At 42.5% G+C, this 22,060-nt stretch overlaps 1 protein-coding gene across 3 annotated transcripts; it reads left to right on the forward strand.

Annotated features, from left to right (window-relative positions):
- Nucleotides 1-1,730: 1,730 nt before the first annotated feature.
- Nucleotides 1,731-18,278, forward strand: KBTBD2 (kelch repeat and BTB domain containing 2). 3 transcript variants are annotated; one of them, XM_054725987.1, is made up of 5 exons: nt 2,223-2,318; nt 6,731-6,983; nt 12,626-13,131; nt 13,980-14,145; nt 15,585-18,278. In XM_054725987.1, exons 3-5 carry the CDS (start codon nt 12,962-12,964, stop codon nt 17,091-17,093), a joined length of 1,845 nt encoding a protein of 614 aa, XP_054581962.1. In that variant the 5' UTR covers nt 2,223-2,318; nt 6,731-6,983; nt 12,626-12,961; the 3' UTR covers nt 17,094-18,278. The 3 variants fall into 3 exon arrangements, with proteins under 3 accessions (XP_028010505.1, XP_054581962.1, XP_054581961.1); XM_028154704.2 differs by lacking the exons at nt 2,223-2,318; nt 6,731-6,983 and adding an exon at nt 1,731-1,749; XM_054725986.1 differs by lacking the exon at nt 6,731-6,983.
- The last annotated feature ends 3,782 nt before the right edge of the window (nt 18,279-22,060 follow it).

Below are 22,060 nucleotides of genomic sequence, written 5' to 3' on the forward strand. Positions count from 1 at the left end.
TTCTAATAGTCGTTATTAAGCCACCTTTGTAGTCCTCTCTTTCTCTTTATTCTTCACAATTAGCTTTACTGATCTTACTATGTAATCACTCTATTTTCCCTCAACTTGTGTATTATATCTAACTAGTTTCTGATCCATCCTTCACAATCTTCACTAAATGAGTTTAGGCTCTCCCAACCCGTCTGGACTATTTTAACAGTCTCCTAACTAGTATCCCAGCTTCCAGTCAGAAATACACCATGCTTCAGAATTTCTAAAATCTCATCAAGATATTCTTTAAAATCTTAAATGGCTCTTCTACAGAATGAAACATTCTTACCATAGGCATTGTGTGTGTGTGTGTGTGTGTTTCACCTTCCTGTTTATTTTTAAATATATTTTTATTGATTTCAGAGAGGAAGAGAGGAGAGACTGAAACATCAATGATGTAAGAGAATCACTGATGGGCTGCCTCCTGCACATCCCACACTGGGGATCCAGCCCGCAACCCTGGCATGTGTCCAGACCGGGAATCAAACCCTGACCTCCTGGTTCACAGGTCGAGGCTCAACAACTGAAGGATGCTGGCCACAGGCCCACCTTCCTACTTAGACTTCGCATCTCCAGGGTCTAGTTTGGCACAAAACAGGTTCTCAAATATTTGTTAAATGGCTGAATATTTTGCATGGTTTCTTTGTTGTTTAATATTTAAACATTTAATGAGACTAAGCAGAGTGACAGCATACTGGGCACTCAATGAAGATGTGTTGAATGAATCTAGTTTCTAAATCCTACTGGAAAATCCTTTATCAGTAGTGGTCCCAAATGCTCACATCTTGGTGTGCACTCAGTTGATCTAGCCTACCCTGCAGTAAGAGGCTCTCCAAGAACGTACGTGTATGCTTTCAGGGGATAATTAGTCGTGTGGGTTCTGCAGATAGCGCTTGTGCCAGGAGTGAAGTTATGAAAGCAGGTGGCGGCTGTGTGGGCATTTCTGACAATTTCAGATCCGTAAATAACTTTCATCAAATGCGAGAACAAACTGTGCCAAGTTCATCTAACCCGTGTGGACCACTGCCTTCGGCTGCTACTAAGGCTTGGCTTTGCAAAGCTGAAGGTGCTGCTTTGAACTTGCTGGGGACAGGGAGCGGGCCAGGTGGCAGTCCGCATTGCGGCACAAAACCATCTGGAAGCTTCACAGGCAGACAGACTCCCCTCCGCACCCCGACGGTCCCCTCCCAGACTGCTCAGCCTTGGCCTGAGACCAGGACCGGAAACCGTTCTGGAGGAGATGGGGAAAACGAACGCGCTCTGGGAAGCGGAGGGCGTGTGGGGAGAGAAGGGGCTGCAGAGACAAAGCCCCCGGAGCAGCCGCCCAGCCTCCCCCGCAGGCTCCCGGTCTGGTGTTGTCGGGTCCCCATTGCCCGACCCATCCTGCAGATTTCTGTATTTCAAGGGGCTGGGAAACGGGCCCCGGCGTAAACTTGGCTGCCTCGCTTCCCGAATTTCCTAGCAGCAAAGTCCTCGGGCCTCTCCTTCACCTGGGGAACCTCAAGGCGCCCGCCGCCGGAACCCCAGTCGGACCCAGCCCCGCGCGTCCGGGGGGGGGAGACGGGGGCCGCAAACCCCCGCCGCGCACGCGCCCTCCGCTGACCTTTCCCGGGAAACCCCTTCCCGGCGCTTCCCCGTCGCCGCGCGCCGCCCCCGCCCTTCCTGCTATTTCCGCTTCCCTTTTCGCGCCTGCGCGGACCGGATTGTTTTGGCTTTCCGGTAGGATCCAGCCCAGGGAGCGGGAGGGGGAGCTGGGGTCGGGCGGGGGCGGGGGGCTCGGGAACCCGGGAAACTGCAAAACTGCCGCCTGAGCCGCTGGCGCGCGCGCGCTGCGAGGAGGAAGCCCTGGCGCGGCTGGCCCGCGGCCCGGCCCGCGCGTTCCCGGGCGGCGACGGGGGCCGCCGAGGGTGAGAGCGCCGCAGGGGCGGGGCGGGGCGGCGAGCCGGGCGTCTGGCGGCCCCGGCTGACGAGGCGGCGCGGGCGGGCGGCGCGGCTCCCGGGGGAGGAGTCAGACGGTGGTCGGGCCCCAGCAGCGCGCGGCGGCGTCCGCAGAGGACGCGGGTTTCCGCGCAGCCCGGGCCGGCCGAGGGAGGGCTCGTGAGGGAGCCGGAAGGCAGAGGAGGCGGCGGCGGCGCCCCAGCCTTCCTGGGCGGGAGGCAAAGGCAAGACCCCAGCCCGGGCTCCGACCGCCAGAGGACCATGCCCTCGCCCCGCCGCGCCCTAGGGGCCCAGGGACTTCGGAGCCGCCGGCCACACCGGGTCCCGACCGTCGCGACCGAGGAACGCGGGTGAGCAGGCGTCGCCGGCGCCAGGAGAGGGGGACGGGCAGGGGGCGCCCGCCACGGCGTCTGGAGGAACCGGGGGAGGAGGGCTGTGGCGGGACGGGGTCGGCCCTTTGTGGCTGGGCGGGCGGGCGCGCGGGCGGGGGGCGGCGGCGGCATCTTTCAAACCCGAGACGTTTCCGCCGCGGCGGGGGAGGGGCGAGGGGCGGACGCCGCCCTCCGCTCCCCGCTCCCCTAGGCGGCCCCTCCGCTGCGGGGCTCCCGGCGGGGCGCGGGGCTGGGGTGCGGGCGCGGCCGCGGGGGCGTTTCCGGCCCGGCCCTCGCCCGCTCTCGCCAAAATAAAGCCGTTTCCCTGCACGGCTGGCGGCGAGTTCCCGGGGCGGTGGGCCGGGGGAGGGCCAGCCCTTCCGTGCAGGCTCCCCTGCTCGGTGCATCCGTGGCCGCCGAAAGCCGTCCGGGCGAACAGAGGTCCCATTGTGACCCGCTAGTGGTTTTTTGGGAAGAAAGCAGAAGCTGCCCTTTGAAACGGAAAATTGTGGACGTGTTTACTTTAGCCTGAAATCGGTCACTTATTTGAAACTCGACCACCGACCGCCCTCTCCCTCTTCATTGAGAAACCGTGGAGCAGAAGCCGACCCACGAGTTGAGGAGTGGTTATTTGGAGTTTGTTTCTTTTTATTTTCTGGGTTAGCAGTCCGAGAGATCTTTATGGCCAGCCCAAGCGGGGAGGAATAGGCGCTCCATGGACTGCGGATCTCGAATTGTCCGCTGCCGCGATGGGCCCTCCAAGCGGAAGGAGAGAAACAACCCAAAAGGAAAAAGTTACTCGTACCAGGGTCTGTTGGTGTGAAATGTCTGCATCACCCAGCCCGATGAGGACGCAGGCGGCAGGGCCGGTCACGGGCTGCTCCTATAGGAATCTGTAGGTCTGGCTCGATCCGGAAACAAAACCCTATCAGCAGTGTGGCCTCACCGAAATTACATTTTCTTCTAATGAGCAGGGTGCTGTTTTTTGTTTTTCTTTTCCTCGGAGTTGAGATCTTACTTTAGTAACCTTTCGTCAGGGCTTTTTTTCCTGACGTCGTTTCAGGACGTTTTCTGTGACCTAAAAAGTAAGTTGAAAAGCAAATCCGGGCCGTCGTTTTCCAGTCGCGATGATGTGGAATTTTGTTTTTCTTTCCATCTGGCTGCTCCCTGATGTGAAGCTGGCGTCTTCGCTTTGACCTCTTGTTGGTCTGGTGCTTGTTGAAGGCCTTTTCGGCGGGGCCCCGGAGTCCTCCAGAGGCGGCCGCCGGTCAGTACGCTGGTCCGTCAACGCGCCAGCGCTCGGGCGGTGCTGGGGAGCATGCGTCACCGGCCACCGTCACACACGGTGCTCTCCTCTCCGTACGGTTTGGTAGGAAGAGTTTTGCACGCTATAACTCTTCTACCCTTTTTGCTCTCATAAGAAGCAATACCATAGAATGTTAGCTTCCGTTATTTACGGGGGCTGTAAGGAGACAGGTGGGGTAGAGGTGTCATAGTACTTAAGTCTGCACTCTTCCATGGGTTTTCTTTCTGTTGATTAATGGAAATAATGAGGCATTTCATACCATCCAAACATTGTGGAACAATGAATGTGTTTAAGGTGGATGGTCAGTTCCTGGAAACTGGAATGCACCTTCATTGCACACATTTAGAAAAGAGTTGTTTTTCTCCTTGCCCACATTCCTAAGACCAGGAAAAAAAGATTGATCCTGCTGTCAAAAAGTATAGGAGTGAAAATGCCAAAGTCCTTCATTATATATCAGTCTTATCATTTTCAGTTTTGTGGCATTTGAATAGAGCAACTAATATTTGAATAACTCAATATTTGAAGTGACAGATTGATTTCAAATAACTTTTTAAAGTGTATGAAGGTTACTCCTGGTTCCCTTGCCAGGTATGTGCAGTACCTAGATTCCTTTGGTGTTGGAAGAAGGGATTATTATTAGAGATTTGGGGAAAATAGAATCATTTTATGAGAGGTGCCGAATATTTTTCCCCTTTCTCTACTCTCACACCTCTGACATTGGTTGTGTGCAGTAGCTTCCATGGTAGGCAGAACATTCTAAGTATTCCTCAGTTTGCCCTTTATTTTTTAAAGAAATTGAGAAACATCAGTAGTTGTAATCATTGAGTGGCTATGCCCCTAATGACCTCATGAGTATGTTTGAATATCTGGTAAATAACTTTCTTCTGCTATTGTGATTGAAAAGATCACTGATTTGAAATCCCAGTGAAAAAGTTAAGGGTTAGTTTCTCTTTAGGGAAATTTAGCTAAAGCCTTTAGTCACCGTGCAGAGCTGAGAGGAAACAAGTAACATTAAAAAAAAAAAAGACATACCACACATAATTATTCTGTCATAGATGGCGCCTCCTTTATGTTCTTGTTTAATTGTTTAAAAGTGCGGTAATTTATTCAACTTGTGATCTGAATTTACTTAAGAGTACTGAGCATAGTTTACTTGATGGAGCCATGTTGTCTTTTTCAGTGTGGTTGGAAAGGAGGAACATGGTACTAGACCTAAGCTCTGAATTTTATTGGAGTAGGGGACACTGCTGAACTTTATCAAACTTGATGATTGTTTGTTTTTTAATTGGTGTTTGTCACAATTCCAAAAAACTGTTTGTGAAGTGGTTGACAATTCAAAGACTAAGTCTTCCGAGCATTCTCAACTGTCAGGGTTGTTTTGATAACTTGAAAGCAAACTATTTCTGGCCCCAGTCTTTTGTTCTCCCTCAGGAGAGGCCTGTCCGCATTGGAGTGAAGAAAGGCTTGTTTTCTGACTGGTGCCTCCCTGGCCCTCGTTTCCTTTTTCTGTACTGGCACCAGCCTTCTTAGCATTAGTCTTTGTTGAATTAGTTTGTTTCATGATTTGTACCATCAAAAATACTCCCTAAAAACTTTGAACGAACTTCTCTTATCTAAAATACTGTACACCCAGGGTGAAATGAGAACTGTGTTTAAGTGCTGAGACCTTGTAATTGGGACCCCTAGACCTGGTACTGGGGTGGAGATTCAGGAGTTGGGAAAGGACTACAAAAAGCTTCATCAATGATACATCAGTAAAGACAATTGCATATATTTTATAGTAGTGCTGTGTGTCATCACTCCTCCAGCCTCTTTATAAAACTCATTTAATCCTTAATCCATTGAGAAGAGTTTATTTTTATCCCTCATTTTATATCACAGAAAGTAAATATCTTTTAAAAGGTCACACAACTAATAAGTCGCCATTTGGGCTTTCAACCCAAGTAATTTGGCTTCACCGTTCTTGTTCTTAATTTGTTGGCAATATTTAACATCCAGAAAGCCTTGGATTCTTTCCAATAGAAGCTTTCAGTCTTCTGGGTTGACATTGGTAGCAATGGAAATGCAGCACCACCTAGGTTAGTAATACACAACTTGAAGGTGCTTCGTACAGGTGATGACCTATAGCCCATTGCCCTTGTATCACTATTTTATCCCTGCCCTGTAATTTCTGTGCAGTCCTTGTTTGAACCCTTCGCATTTTTTTATCCTTCCTTTCTTTTAACATTCACAGCTCAGTTAACTGCTGATCAGTCTCATTGATTATTTAAGGGAGGAAAATCAGTTGCAATAATTTTCCGTAAGAGGTGTTTCAGGTTTTTAAGTAGAATTATATATATTACTATGGATTGCTGACTGATTTAATCCTAATGATCATTTAATAACAGTGTTTGGTTTGAAATTATTTTATGTAGTGGAATTCACTCATTAGAACCTTGGAAGCTTGGGTATTCTAGACAAAGTATATTAGAACCTAAATTTTATGTCAAAGTACATTATACTTTTATTAGATCCTGAATTTCATTATGTTATGTTTGTATGACTCGTATTTCTTATTCTAGTTGACATTTTTCACTATGAAATATATTCTAATGACCTGCTCTAAAATGTAAGACTTTCATAATAATCAGGAATTGTAGCCTGCAACGGTGATTTCCCAATCTCTGCCCCTTTCATTTAATTAATCCAAGTATCCACTAACTGTCTTAATGCAAGCATTGTCTTATATACATCTTCTCTTTCAAATGTATGTAGACATTACATACATTTGCAGATATTGTAGTTGATAAAAATGGAAAGTACATTGTTTCTGACTATAATGGTTTTTTTCTCATTGTGGGTTTTTTCAACAGATTCTCTTGGGCGAGTAATATAATATGTATGAGCATGTATCACACCATTTGAGGGGACAGTTCAGACAATAGGAACAAACCTAAGGAATGGACAATATAGCCAGCTAACTCGTTGTCACTGATTTTTAATATGTAATCAAACAGTCTGACAACAGAGATTGGTATATGTGGCCTGCAGCCTATAAAGTTTTAGTGAAATAATCATGTCCATTTGTTTAAATATTGTTTACTAGAGGCCTGATGCACGAAGATTCGTGCAAGAATGGGCCTTCCTTCCCCCTGGCTGCCGGCACCGCCTTCGCTCGGCCGGAGACGCCTTTCCGCCTTCCCATGCTGCCCAGAGGCCTGGAGCGGCTGGGGCAGTGCGGAGCGTCTGTGTCCCACCCCGCCCCCTGCTGTTTGGCACCTGAATATGCAAATTAACCCGTCATCTTTGTTGGGTTAATTTGCATAGTCACTCCTAATTGGCTGGTGGGCATCACGAAGGTAAGGTCAATTTTCATCTTACTCTTTTATATTGTCTATTGCTTTTTGCAGGCTATAACAACAGTTAAGTATTTGGGACAGATACTTTGTGGCTTACAAGGCCTAAAATATTTTGCCTTTGTAATGAGAACAGAGTAGTACACCTTTTGAAAGTTTTTTTTTTTTTTAAATTAGATACTCATTTGCATATGTTAATAAATTCAATAGTTGTTCAATAAATTTTTCCTTCCTCTGCAGTGTGAACCACTGTTAACCTCCTTTGCTCATACAATTTGTCTTATGGTAAAGAATAAACTTTCTTATCTCTGTCAAAAGTTTGGAAATGAAAGATCAAGACAGCTAGATTTCAAGAAAAATGTTTCTTATACCCAACTTGGCTTGCTTATTATTTACCTACTAGAGGCCCCGTCCTCAAAATTTGAGCATGGGGGGCGGGAGGTCCCCTCGGCTCAGCCTGGACCCTCTCCAATCTGGGACCCCTTGGGGGATGTCCGACTGCCGATCCCAGGGATCGGGCCGAAACCAGCAGTCGGACATCCCTCTCACAATCTGGGACTGCTGGCTCCTAACCGCTCACCTGCCTGCCTGCCAGCCTGATAGCCCCCTAACCGCTCCCCTGCTGGCATGAATGACACCTTGACACCTAACTGCTCCCCTGCCTGCCCAATTGCCCCCAACTGCCCTCCCCTGCTGGCCTGCCCCTCCAGCTGCCCTCCCCTGCTGGCTATCTTGTGACAATGTGGTGGTGGCCATCTTGTGGTGGCCATCTTGTGACAATGTGGGGGTGCCCATCTTGTGATGCAAGGGCATGTGGGCCAATTTGCATATTACCTCTTTATTATATAGGATTGATTCTCTTGTCTACTTGACTTTTAAATAGTGTCTTCCACTCAACCATAAATGCATGAGGGCAGGGCCACATTTCTCTGTTCCCATTTGGATTTCCCTGCCCTCCCCTGCCTGCCTGATCGCCCCGAACTGTCCCCCCTGCCGGCCTGGTCACCCCCAACTCCCCACCCCACCCCGCCCGCCTGGTCGCCCCGAACTGCCCCCCCTGCCGGCCTGGTCGCCCCACGCAGCCTGCTGTTTGGTTGTTACTGTGAGGGCTTCATGACCAATTTGCATATTATCCTTTTATTAGTATACATTCACTTCTTTTAGCTATTAATTTGTCTAGTTTGGTTTTAAAACACCCTGTTTTTAAGGGACAGTCATGGTTTTGGCTGTAGTCTATACCAAGAATAAATGTACTTGATGTTTTGGCAATGTAGTAGTTGGCCCATTTGGTCTGATTACTTATAGTACTATGACCAACACTTACTAGATAACTCAATAAACATTTGTAAAGTTAGATTTCAGTAGCCATTAATTTATAATAGAAGATTAAGTAAACAATTTCCTTGATACCTGAAAATTAATCTGAGGATGCTAACATATATAGATAATAGGATGTAGCACTTATTTTGAAGTGAATTTTAATATAATTCAGAGTAATATGACAATATATTTATTAAAAGGAAAATTTGTATAATGTGTCAGATCATCAATAGTTAAGTAATATAGTACAAACTTTGTGAAATGTTTTAGAGCATTTAGGCTATTGATTTCTGGTTTTGTTTTTAGGAAAGAAGGAATCTTGTTATAGAAAATGTTCATGTTACAGGCATTTGAAGGCTGCTGGTTGGTCATCTTAAACTTAACAACTTTTCACATTTTTTAGTTAATACAATTTGAAGTTTATGTTCCGAGTAAGTCATTTAGATATCACATTAAGTAAATTTTTACTTACCTAATGTGATATCTAAATGACTTACTTTTTTCTGTCTATTTTAACAATTAAGTTATCCTGAATAAAAAAATTATCTTAGGATGAAATTTATCCTAAATTACAGAAGAAGGGGTGGGAAGTAGGGGTGTATAAATCAGTGATAAAGAGGAATACATGATTACATAAAGTTGGCTAACTGATGCTCTAAAAGCAGGCTTCAATTATTTTAATAGTTTCATATGTGACTTAAAAAACAAAATCTAAACATAAATTAAATGCGGCCCAAAAACGTCACTGCAAAATAAATCAGGTCATAGCAGGAGGTTAAAGAAATTACCAGAGTGAGCCTGTATAACTAGCCCACAAGGAATTCTGGGGGCTAGCAGTACAATCCAAATCTATCCTGGCCTTGGTGGCCAGTTCCTGTCACCTGATTTAAATGTGGATGGGGATGATTTTGGGCCCTGCAGCTAGTGTTAGAACTTTCAGTTTATTAATGCATGCATTTCTGTAAGATAAATTCCTAGAGATAGAATTGATTGAGTTATTAAGCATTTATAATGCCAAATAGTATACTTATGTAATACTTCATTTGCAATTCCAAAATTCAGAAAGCTCTTAAAATCAAGTTTTAATAAAGCTTTGCCTATGAAACCTGACCTGAAGTAACATGAGGCTATATATAGTATTATGTTTCACACTGTTCCTGTTTCCTGCAGTAAGGATAGTAATATAGGTGTACCGGTTAATCGGATTTTTTTCAATAGATGGAGTTACACATATGTTGATATATATGCAATTTGATATGTATGCTATTTTGTTGTATTGACAACAAACTTCAAAACTTCATATGTCAAATTTGCTGAAGGTGTTAACATCGTAGATATTTTTACACTTAAAAATGTCGAATTTCATGCCAAAAAAAGAGCATTTGCAGGAAGTTATAATTCATTAGTTTATTTTGAAGGAAAGTGCTGCTGAATACTTCAGGAAGCTTATGGTGAACATGCTCCATCTGAAGATACTTGTGAACGCTGGTTTAAACGCTTTAAAAGTGAAGATTTCAATGTGAAAGACAAAGAACGTCCAGGTCAACTGAAAAAGTTTGAAGATCAACAATCACAAGCATTATTGGATGAAGATGCGTGTCAAACTCAAAAGCAACTTGCAGAAAGATTAAACGTTGCTCAGCAAACAATTTCCTATCCTTTACAAGTAATGGGAAAGGTTTTAAAGAAAGGAAAATGGGTGCCACATCAACTGAACGAAAGACAAATGGAAAATCGAAAAGTCATCAGTAAAATGTTGCTTCAACAGCATAAAAGAAAGTCTTTTTTGCATCGAATTGTGACTGGCGATGAAAAGTGGATTTATTTTGAGAATCCCAAATGCACAAAATCATGGATTGATCCAGGTCAATCATCAACGTCAACTGCAAGGCCAAATCACTTCGGAAAGAAGACAATGCTCTGCGTTTGGTGAGATCAGGAAGGTGTGGTATATTATGAGCTTCTAAAACCAGGTGAAACCATTAATACTGATCGCTACCAACAACAAATAATCAATTTGAACCATGCTTTGATCATGAAATGATCAGAATTCTGTTCCAGAAGACACAGCAAAGTAATTTTGCTTCATAATGACGCACCATCACACACTTCAAAACCAGTTAAAGACACATTAAAAGATCTTGTCTGGGAAGTATTAACCCACCCACTGATTCATCAGACATTGCTCCTTCAGATTAGCACTTGTTCCGATCTATGGCACACACACTTTCTGAGCAGCACTTCATAACATACTAAGAAGTGGAAAATTGGGTCTCTGAATGGTCTGCCTCAAAACAAGAAAAGTTCTATTGGGATAGTATCCACAAATTACCTGAAAGATGGGGAAATGTGTAGCTAGCGATGGACATTACTTTGAATAAAGCACTTTTGATGTTTCTCTTGAAATTGTTGTGTTTTCTTTGATTACAAAGTCCGCATTATTAACCAGTACACCTGGTATGTTTGATTATGGGGTGCTGCCCCATACTCTTTGAGAGAGCCTTGTAATACATGATATATGCACCACATTACTCTACAAAATCTGAAAAATCAAAATTCCAGAACATACCTAGCCCCAAAAGTTTTGAATAAGGCCTTGTTAGGTATGTGCCAACCTAGTCCTCTATAAGAAAGCTCATTTTCCACATTCTCACTAACACTAGGCTTTGCTGCATTATTAATATGGGAAAATAGCCAGTGATTTTAGGTATTATTAGCTTTAGAGGTTGTGTAGTAAGTAGTAGAACTTAGATTTATAGTGCAACTCCCAGATCTGGAATAGCAAAGTAATTACTTAACTGACCCAAAGTCACATTCTACCTTTGCATCTGTTTCAGTTACTTCCATAGTTAACTTGGCTAGGAATTTGACAGTTTACACCAAGTTAGCAGTTTCTGTAACAGTATAGTTGGGCAGGAAGTACAATGTGATCTCTTTGACATATTAATGGTATTTCATGTTTGTTAGTGGGCCCAATCATGCTCATATTTTAAGTGTTGTGTCAGCCACTTGACTTTCTGATTATGGGAACTAAGAGTCATCTAATTAGTTTTCAATTAGCTATTACTAGCTTTCTGTATGGGTTTCCCCTATTCCTTATTTGTAATTTCTTTGTAATACTGAAATAATCAGTGTTATTTCAAAATAGAGGCCCGGTGCATGGATTTGTGCATGTTGAAAGGAAATTAATTAGAAGAAATATTTTAGAGACCAGGGAGGGACTGTAGGAGGTTGGCTCCAGGGCATGTCCGGCCCATCTAGCCCAGTCCCAATCAGCCGGACCCCAGCAGCAAGCTAACCTACCCGTCGGAGCATCTTCCCCCTGGTGGTCAGTGCGCGTCATAGTGACTGGTCAAATAGTTGAACAAGCAGTCGGACACTTAGCATATTAGGCTTTTATTATATAGGATACTGATTTACAAATAAAGTTAAACTTTAATTCAGTGAGTTTTCTTTTTATGAATGGTGTACAATGTGGTTAAAATGTGGGTTTTTGTGGATAGCCATTGATTCCAACATGGTTGAAATAAGCCACTCTTCCTAATTTGAAATAAGTCATGAGGACAAAATTGCCCTCCTTTCTTGTGCATTCTTCCAGATGAATCCTCCACAAATAGGATTTAGATAGGATTTGTATTAAATTTACAAATATAATATGGGCGTCTCCCATATAAGAAAACATCTATTTTATCTTGTTTTGTGTTTTTGCCCACCCCCCCACCCCCCGTAAAATTGTATGCTCTTATAAAAAATTAAAGGAAGGAATAAGATTAATTTTTAAAAAAATTTATAGGAAGGAAACACTATGGAGATTAATATTACATAAACTTCCCTTGTAGAATTGAACTGCAGGCTTAAAAAATATGTAGTTTATGTCTTGCAAATAAGTTGAGTCTTATCATATAGTTTAATAATGTAAATTAAATACAAAGCTTTTATGAATGCATTTAAAATGTATTCCCAAAATGAGAATCTCTTTAAGAAAAAGGGTATTTTTTCTCTTAAGTTATGGTCATGTATTGCTACTAAACAAATAACTGGAAGATCTGGCTTTGTGATTCAAATTCTGTTTTTTTTTGTGTGTGTTTTTTTTTTTTTCAAATTCTTTTTTTTAAAAACTTTAAAAATGTATACTTATGTGCCTCTTGTTTTCTAGAATGTTTATATTTTGTATAGCAGGTAAAATTACAAATGTCAATTTTCTTTAGTCTGTTTTTAATTTTAAATGTAATAGACTTTTAAAAAACATTCCTCATGTTTCATTTTTATGGTAATATCTAGTGTACTGGCCTAGGTATTCTAACTGAACTTTTTTTTCTTTTTAGTTACTCCAGAAGATCCACAGACTATAGGATGTTGCCACGAAGCCTACCTCTGTCTTTCACGCACAGCCTGTACAACCATTGCAAAGTTGAGCAAGATGTCTGCAGACTGTGTTGAAAAACTCTGAAGAACCTAATTAACACAGGATGACCTAGGAGTGACTTTAAGTCTCTAACAAGAACCGATTCATTAGTGAAAGTGTCAGTCTTGGTTCTGAATGCTGCAGATAACAGCAAGCGGAATTTCTCCTTTCATTATTTCTGAAACATTCACTTGACCTTCCATCAGTAAGACTGACTTTTTAAATTTGCTCCGGGAGATATTAATGGAATACAGTCATGTCCACTCAAGACGAGAGGCAGATCAATACTGAGTATGCAGTGTCCTTGTTGGAACAGTTAAAACTGTTTTATGAACAGCAGTTGTTTACTGACATAGTGTTAATTGTTGAGGGCACTGAGTTCCCTTGTCATAAGATGGTTCTGGCCACATGTAGCTCTTATTTTAGGTAAGTACTTTAATCTTGATTAGTTTGTCATTTCAAATGCAGAATGATAGCTTTTATTAATAGGAATTCTTTAAGCATTATTTAAATTTTAAAATAATAGATTCTCAATGTTTTATTTACTAGTCTCCTTTTTGTCCCTCTACATATTTGGACATTTCATATACATGGACTCATATACCATGTGGCCCTTTTTTTGATATCTGGCTCCTTTTGCTGAGTATAATGTTTTTTGAGGTTCATCTGTGTTATGATACATATCAATACTTAGTTCCTTTTTATTGCCCAATAGTGTCCCATGACAGACTTCAGAGATATTGTGAATTCAGGTCCAGACCACCGCAACAAAGCAAATATCATAATAAAGCGAGTCACATGATTTTTTTTGTTTCCCAGTGCATATAAAAGTTTGTACTATAGTGTAGTAGGGTGCCAATAGCATTATGTCTAAAAAATAAAAAAATACATATTTTAATTAAAAAATAATCTTTCTGAAAAATACTGTTAGGTGAGCCTTCAGTGAATTGTAATCTTTTTGCTGGGTCTTACCTTCAATTTGTAAAAAAAACAAAACACCACAATATCTGCAAAGAGTGGTATGGCAAAGTGAAATAAAGCAAGCTTTGCCTGTAAAGGAATATTGGCGTTGTCACTCAGAATGGTGTGGTAGAATAGAAGTTTGGTATGACTTTGGCACTGGATTGTACTTTCGTGTTGTCTCAAAAGTTTTCCCAAGAAGTTGTTCATCAGCAAATGCCCTAAATAAACATCTGATGTTATCTAGCTTCTCTTTTTAGCTCTACATTTGTTTTACACTAAAAGCAAAGGTTTGTTTTTTCTCTCTGCTGTAGGGCCATGTTCATGAGTGGGCTAAGTGAAAGCAAACAGACACATGTACACCTGAGGAATGTGGATGCAGCCACCTTACAGATAATAATTACGTACGCGTACACGGGTAATTTGGCAATAAGTGACAGCACTGTAGAACAGCTGTATGAAACGGCTTGCTTCCTGCAGGTAAGCAGTTTCTTCTGTTTACGTTAACTGGTTTCTTTTTACTTTTTAAAAAATATTTTTATTTATTGTTTTAAGAGAGAAACATTGATTTTGTTGTTCCATTATTTGTGCATTCATTGGTTGCTTCTTGTATGTGCCCTAATATGGGATCAAACCCACAACCTTGGCATATCGGAATGATGCTCTAACCAAGTGAGCTGCCAAGCCAGGGCTTTGTGGTTAATGTTTTTATGTGCCAGGTACTGTACTATATGCTCTATATAGGTTCTATCTAATTCTTACAATAATCATTTGTAAATATTTCCCCATTTTATACACTTGAGACTTAGAGAAGTAGCTACTTGACTAATAGGGTGCAAGTACTGACTGGCCAACCCAAGTTTTGAATCCAAGCAACCCAACTTCTCTCCATAAATTGCTTTTAGTTAACCACTGTGATTTTTTCTTTACTTTTTAACCTCTGTGATGTTGAGTAAGTATAGTAGGTTAACACTTCTGATTCATCTGAGATCTCCTTTTCCTTCTTAAGAAAAAACAAACCTAGAAAACTTAGAGTGGCTAGGTTAGGTCATCTAAATGTAGATAATTTAGCCCTGGCCGGTTTGGTTCAGTGGTGACAGTGTAGGCCCCTGCACTGAAGGGTCTCGGGTTTAATTCCTGGTTGAAAGCATGGACTTCGGTTGTAGGTTTGGTCCTGAGGCAACGAATCAATGTGTCTCTCTTACATCAATGTTCCTCCCTCCCTCCCTCTCCTTCTCTCTCTCCCTCTCCCTCTCTCTCTGTCTCTCTCTCTCTTTCTCTCTCTTTCTCTCTCCCTCTCCCCTCCTCTCTCTCCCTCCCTCCCTCCCTCCTTCCCCCCCCTCCCCCGTTCCCTTCCTCCCTCCCATGCTCTGTAAAAATAAGTAAATAAATAAAGATAATTTATAACTATACAGAAATGTATTTGTTATTCCTTTGATTGGTTGTCTTAGCTCTCTAGATAAGAAAGGCATATATAACCATTCTTAGTCATTATGTATGGTTTTCTGGTTTTATTTTACTATCTTGTCCATACTGATAAAACCAGATTCCAGAACATTGTTGACAATGTTCATTTTCTGTACTATGATTTATTTACATCATTTTCATTTGGTTCTATCAATGACATATTTTTAACTTATACATGAATTTCCTAACCTTTCCCTTTCGTTTTTTAAGAGCCTGTTTAATGTCATACTACTGGCTCCTAAATAGGGCAGTTAAATAGGCCACTGGACAGGTGGAAAAAATGCAAAGCTATATGTATAGTCTTCTCATTTTATTATTACAGAAAACATCTCTTAGCCCAAAATAAATATCTAAAAACAAAAACTACAGTATAGAGATCTGATTAATATACTGGTATCTACACAAAATAAAATGTGTCTGTTCTGCCTTTATTAACTTTTTTTTTCTTTTAGGTAGAAGATGTGTTGCAGCGTTGTCGGGAATATTTAATTAAAAAAATAAATGCAGAGAATTGTGTGCGGTTGTTGAGCTTTGCTGATCTGTTCAGTTGTGAGGAATTGAAACAAAGTGCTAAAAGAATGGTGGAGCACAAGTTCACTGCCGTGTGTCACCAGGAAGCGTTCATGCAGCTGTCCCATGACCTCCTGATAGACATTCTCAGTAGTGACAACTTAAATGTAGAAAAGGAGGAGACGGTTCGCGAAGCTGCTATGCTGTGGCTAGAGTACAACACAGAAGCACGATCCCAGTATTTGTCTTCAGTTCTTAGCCAAATCAGAATCGACGCACTTTCAGAAGTAACACAGAGAGCTTGGTTTCAAGGTCTGCCACCCAATGATAAGTCTGTAGTGGTTCAAGGTCTGTATAAATCCATGCCCAAGTTTTTCAAACCAAGACTTGGGATGACTAAAGAGGAGATGATGATTTTCATTGAAGCCTCTTCAGAAAATTCTTGTGGTCTTTACTCTTCTGTCTGTTACAGTCCCCAAGCAGAAAAAGTTTACAAGCTCTGCAGCCCACCGGCTGATTTGCATAAAGTTGGGACCGTTGTAACTCCTGATAATGACATCTATATAGCAGGTGGTCAAATTCCTTTGAAAAACACAAAAACAAATCACAGTAAGACAAGCAAACTTCAAACTGCCTTCAGAACTGTGAATTGCTTTTATTGGTTTGATGCACAGCAAAATACCTGGTTTCCAAAGACGCCGATGCTTTTTGTCCGAGTGAAGCCATCCTTGGTTTGCTGTGAAGGCTATATCTATGCGATTGGAGGAGATAGTGTAGGCGGAGAACTTAATCGGAGGACCGTAGAAAGGTATGACACTGAGAAGGATGAGTGGACAATGGTGAGCCCTTTGCCTTGTGCTTGGCAGTGGAGCGCAGCAGTTGTGGTTCATGACTGTATCTACGTGATGACGCTGAACCTCATGTATTGTTATTTCCCAAGGTCTGACTCATGGGTAGAAATGGCCATGAGACAGACTAGCAGGTCTTTTGCTTCAGCTGCAGCTTTTGGTGATAAAATTTTCTATATTGGAGGGTTACACATTGCCACCAATTCTGGTTTAAGATTCCCTTCAGGCACTGTAGATGGGTCTTCAGTAACTGTGGAAATTTACGATGTGAATAAAAATGAGTGGAAAATGGCAGCTAACATCCCTGCTAAGAGGTACTCGGACCCCTGCGTTCGAGCTGTTGTGATCTCAAATTCTCTGTGTGTGTTTATGCGAGAAACTCACTTAAATGAAAGAGCTAAATATGTCATTTACCAGTATGATCTGGAACTCGACCGGTGGTCTCTGCGGCAGCATATATCTGAACGTGTACTGTGGGACCTAGGGAGAGACTTTCGATGCACTGTGGGAAAACTTTATCCATCCTGCCTTGAAGAATCTCCGTGGAAACCACCAACCTATCTTTTTTCACCAGATGGGATGGAGGAGTTTGAACTGGATTGAGAAATGGTTGCACTACCACCTGTATAGTTGGGAGTTCAGGAGGTGCACGCCTGATTTATGTGCTTTGTCATTTTCTTTGCTAAATAAGAGAGGCTATGAAAGGACTAATAGGAGTACATAAAAATCTATCTTTGATAAATTTTATTTTTATGCCCTACTTAATATTTGCATCAGTATAATATATATCAGTGAGTCTTGCAGAAAGATATGCTTCCATAATATGAAATAGATTATCCAATAATTGTAATAATTTTATGTGTATCATGAGAGCATAGAATCTAGATTATCTAACATTGTTAGCCCTGTGTATGTACAGTTCAAAAAGTTCACTTATTAAACTAGTTTCCTGTTCCTAGTGTGGTATATCACAAATTGTGCTGAGGTTATTTTAGCATATGTATTTCGTTCCTGTGCTTCTGTTCTGAAGTCCTGGAATACAGTTTTTTGGTGTAATTAGTTCAGCTGCACTTAACACTAACATCCATGTTGGAATAGAAATGTCTCAATCCTGTACTATAGTTGAGGAAGATCTTCCATTTTATGGTATTACACAGGGAGAGCTATGACTGCAGGACCAGTCTAACTATACTATTAGGTGCATGTACTCTCTTCACTAACTTATACTTGTCTCTAGAATACAGGTCTTCCAACCAGCTGGTCATTTACCAGGTATAGACTTAAGTTGCTGGGCTTGCAATAAAATTTGCTAGTCCCTCATTGTGCGGGTCTGGGTGGAGCATTCATCAGTAAATGCCTCCACTTTCTGTATTACATTAACATTGGCTCATGCATATAACTACCTGCTGCTGTTGTATTTCTCCATCTTAAAAGATTTAGAGTGGGTCAACCAGGTCATTACATCTTAATTTAATAACAAGCGTTACTGTAGAGTGATTGTGTATAGATACCCGTTAGCCGTCAGGGTGTGTTTTTTTAACCTGTTGTGTGTGTGGGTAGGATTAGAAGGGTGAACCGGTCAGGAATTCTCTGCACGGGCTGTGCGGACGAGCAGGTAACGAGTGCTGCTCTGGCATTCATCCAGGAACCACTAGCAGTAGCGGCGCCGCCCATCTAACATGAGCACAGGTGCTTCACGACAAACATTACTAGCATGTTCAACTGCATAATGTTCTGGCACTGTATTTTGAATGACATTAATTTATTAAATAAGTTGTATATATTCAATATTTGTTTTTCTTTTGTGGTGAGAATGGCTTAATGGTGTGCTCTTAGTTTTAATTTTACTGGGTCGTTTTACCTTGTTGATGTGTTTTCTTCAGAATTTTGAGTATATATAAAAAATTGTGATATGAGCCTTACTGTATCAACATAAACTACAGATAAAAAGCAATGCCTTTCAACCCTAGTTGTATATTAGAATCATCTGAGGTGGTGGTGGTGGTACCTGAGCCTCATCCCAAACAAAATGAACTCTGGTCTGGGCGGGTGGGCCTAGCCACAGTACCTAAGAGCACTGTCACACAGGTGTTCCTTTTGTGCAGTCCATGAGAGATACTGGTTTAGGCTTTAAATGCAGGCATGCCTTGGAGATACCACAGGCTCAGTTCCAGACCACCGCAGTAAAGCCTTTTGCTGGTGGAGGGCTTACCTTCAATTTGTAAAATTGCAACCCGTGAAACGCAATACAACAAGGTGTGCCTGTGTAAGGATTTGATTCTAGATTATCAGTCTTCCTAGAACACGTCCTTGGTCATGTTTCCAGACTTGAACTGCCTCCCTCTACTGAATGAAGTCCAATTTCTTCTGCTTTTTTCATTTTCTAAGACATTGTATTTAAGAAATTTCAACCCATGATAACACAAAGCAACAATTCTTTTTTTTAGATATCAAAATGTGTAAAAGTGATTTTAATGTTGAAAGTTCCATTTAATAAGTAAACACATTTACTATTCGAGGCAAATTATTTTGCAGAATTTCATCATAGATTATCAGAAATTGAGGTGGCTTCAGTCTAGACTAGCACCATAACCCACTGATTTATAAAAGAACTAGAGGCCCTTGCCCTAACTGGTTTGGCTCAGTGGATAGAGATCGGCCTGCGGACTGAAGGGTCCCAGGTTTGATTCTGGTCAAGTGCATGTACCTTGGTTTCGGGCACATCCCCAGTGGGAGGTGTGCAGGAGGCAGCTGATTGATGTTTCTCTCTCATCGATGTGTCTGACTTTCTATCCCTCTCTCTTCCTCTCTGTAAAAAATCAATGAAATATATTTAAAAAAAAAAAAAAGAACTAGAGGCCCAGTGCATGAAAATTGTGCACGGGTAGGGTCCCTAGCGGCTGCCAGCTGGGGCGCCTCCCTTCCCCTAGCCACCTGCTGCTGCTGCTGCTGCTGCCGCCTCAGGCCCCACTCCCTGATCGAACTCCTGGTTGAACTCCAGGTCGAGGGAACAATTTGCATATTAGGCTTTTATTATATAGGATGAAAGGTAAGAGATGTACCTCTTTGATCCTAATGACTTTTCATATTTCCTGTAGACACCATAAAAGGAAGCAGGGAAATTGGTAGAAAAATGGGATCTTTGCCCTAAAAATTGTAAAGGGAAAAGGAAACTGGAGAGAAAAACATTGGGAATAAGTTTCCAGCAAACTCATTCGATGGAAGAATCCTTGGATCATAACAGCATCCTTCCATGGACAAATGCCATTTGTGTTCTTTCATGTGAGAAAGTATTACAAGCAGCTCTGGAGGCTAGAAATTGGAAATCGAGGTGCTGGCAGGATTGGTTTCCTCTGAGGGCTGTGTGAAGGAGCTGTTCCAGGCCCCTCTCCTGGCTTGTAGAAGGCCATCTGCTTGTTCACGTGGTGTTCTTCCTTTGGATGCTTCATCTCGCGAGGAAGCAGAGCTGCCAGCATCTTGATCTCGGACTTCCCAGCCTCCAGAAACTTCTTGAAGCTACAAGTTCCAAACCAAAGTCCAAAAGGATTGGTTTCTGGTGAACACCTGGTTTCTGGCTTGCAGATGGCCGCCACCTCATTGTGTCCTCACATGGTGGAGAGTGAAGTTCAAATTCTTTAACACATTTAAAGCTCAAGATTTGGCTTTGTTACTTTTACAGCATAGTCTTACATTGTTTACCCATAAACCTTAGCTTGAATTAGGTTTTTGCTATAGTTTCCTGCCTTTGCTTCTTGCTCTACTCAGAGGGGTCTTTCCACATTCTAAACATGCCTGTGACTATCTGTGCTACCCAAGATCTGTTTAAGGTAGTCTTAATTTTCCCCTCATTAAGGTAGTTTTTAAATGAATGCTTCCCTGTGCTGAAGAGTCCCCTCTCACATCCCTAGTACCTTGTACCTTGGTCGGTTAATTTACCAATCATTTATTGAGTATTCTGACTGGTCTGAGTGCTTTTCTACAAAGTGATCGGTGTGTTTGAGAGTACGGACTTATATAGGGCTGCATCCCCTATACTGTAGCATAGTTGGTGATAAAAAGTCAAACCCAATCTAACAAATTCTTTATTCTCATTAGAAGTTTGATTAGTCGCCTCCCGTGCCCCCCACCCCCCCACTACCGTTTAACCATCCATCTTAAATCTGTTATCTTAATACTTCGGCCACTCTTGGCAATATTCTAAATTCCTTTGCCTTATTTTATATTCAGACAAAACCTGAGTCTTAGATGAGTAGGAATGGTCTTGACCTGTTCATAACAGCTAACTAAGCTAGTTACATTTCAAACGAATTCCTTCAAGTACAGTGCTCCTCACACGACTATTTGCAAGTTATTTCTGTTGGAGGGATTTGATAATAGAAACCCTGTTTTAGGCCTTGGATGCTGGGGGTGCAGGGAGAACGGATTGAGGCTGGCCAAGTTCATGGGAAAGGGCACATGAGCCTGGTTTCTCTTCAGGAACAAAGTCCTCCTGGAGGCCTGAGAACTGCTGTTTTCTCACATTTGCTTTTCCCTCGCTCGCACTGGTGCGATGGCGCTCCCTCTCTCCGAGCGGGTTACATAATGATGCGGGTCAGCATCACGGGCCATTCTGCCCTTGGACAGCACTTTCTGAAACTGCCCGATTTCCACATGAGAACTGTTTATTCTGGATCAGACTTCCTTTGGTCAGCTGAACTCTCCTGGGTATGGAGAGTTTTTCTTACCCTTGGCCTACTTTTTCTGGTACTAAATATCCTTTTACAGCGTCACCTCGCACTTTGTAAAACAAATAGTTGAAAGCACTGCTTTCTTTCGCTGTTGGACTACGTCATTCTCGCCGTGCTCCTTGGAAAGCCACAGGCACGGAGCCTTGCGTTGGAAAGGAAGGTTTTGTTCATGTCACAGGATTAGTCAATTACCTGCCAGGTGCCAGCCTCCCTGACCTCACAGCTCAAAGCCAGACTGTTACCCCAGAACACAGGGTGGTGATGGAAATATATTCCAGGCCCACAGGGAGAAAAAGGCACCGGCCCAGCTCCAGGCCCGAGAGGCTCTTACATGCAATGTCTTCTCTGCCGCTCTTTGTGCTTAGATTTCGTCCCTTCCCCATCACAGTAACAGAAGCAGAAGGAAATCACCATAGTGTCATTAGTCTCATAAACCAACTCATTTTTCCATGTCCTCAAGCAACGGAGAAACAAAGAGGAAGGAGGAAGAGAAATGCAGGGGAAGCAAGCTGGACTCCTACCCTCCTTTTGTATATATTCTTCATTTCCCTCTTCCAACATGGCCCCCGTTTTCACAGTGATTGTTACAGTACCTGCCTAACATTGCAGCGAGCATCATACGTAGGAGTGTTGCACCTGAGTCTCCAGACTAGCCCTTGTCTGTTGGTTGGCCCCACTTTCTCAGTACTTAGTATTATAAAAAATGCCCTGACAGAGAACTCCATGCACAGAGCTTTCTCCTCCTTTTGGATGGAATCAGGATGCTCTCCTGATTAAGGTTAAGGGCCATAAAAATGTCCACTCCTGCTTTATTGACCATGCTTCTTAGAAATGCATCTCTCT

This window comes from Eptesicus fuscus, chromosome 14, assembly GCF_027574615.1.
Source record: "Eptesicus fuscus isolate TK198812 chromosome 14, DD_ASM_mEF_20220401, whole genome shotgun sequence".
Classification (NCBI taxonomy): Eukaryota; Metazoa; Chordata; class Mammalia; order Chiroptera; family Vespertilionidae; genus Eptesicus; species Eptesicus fuscus.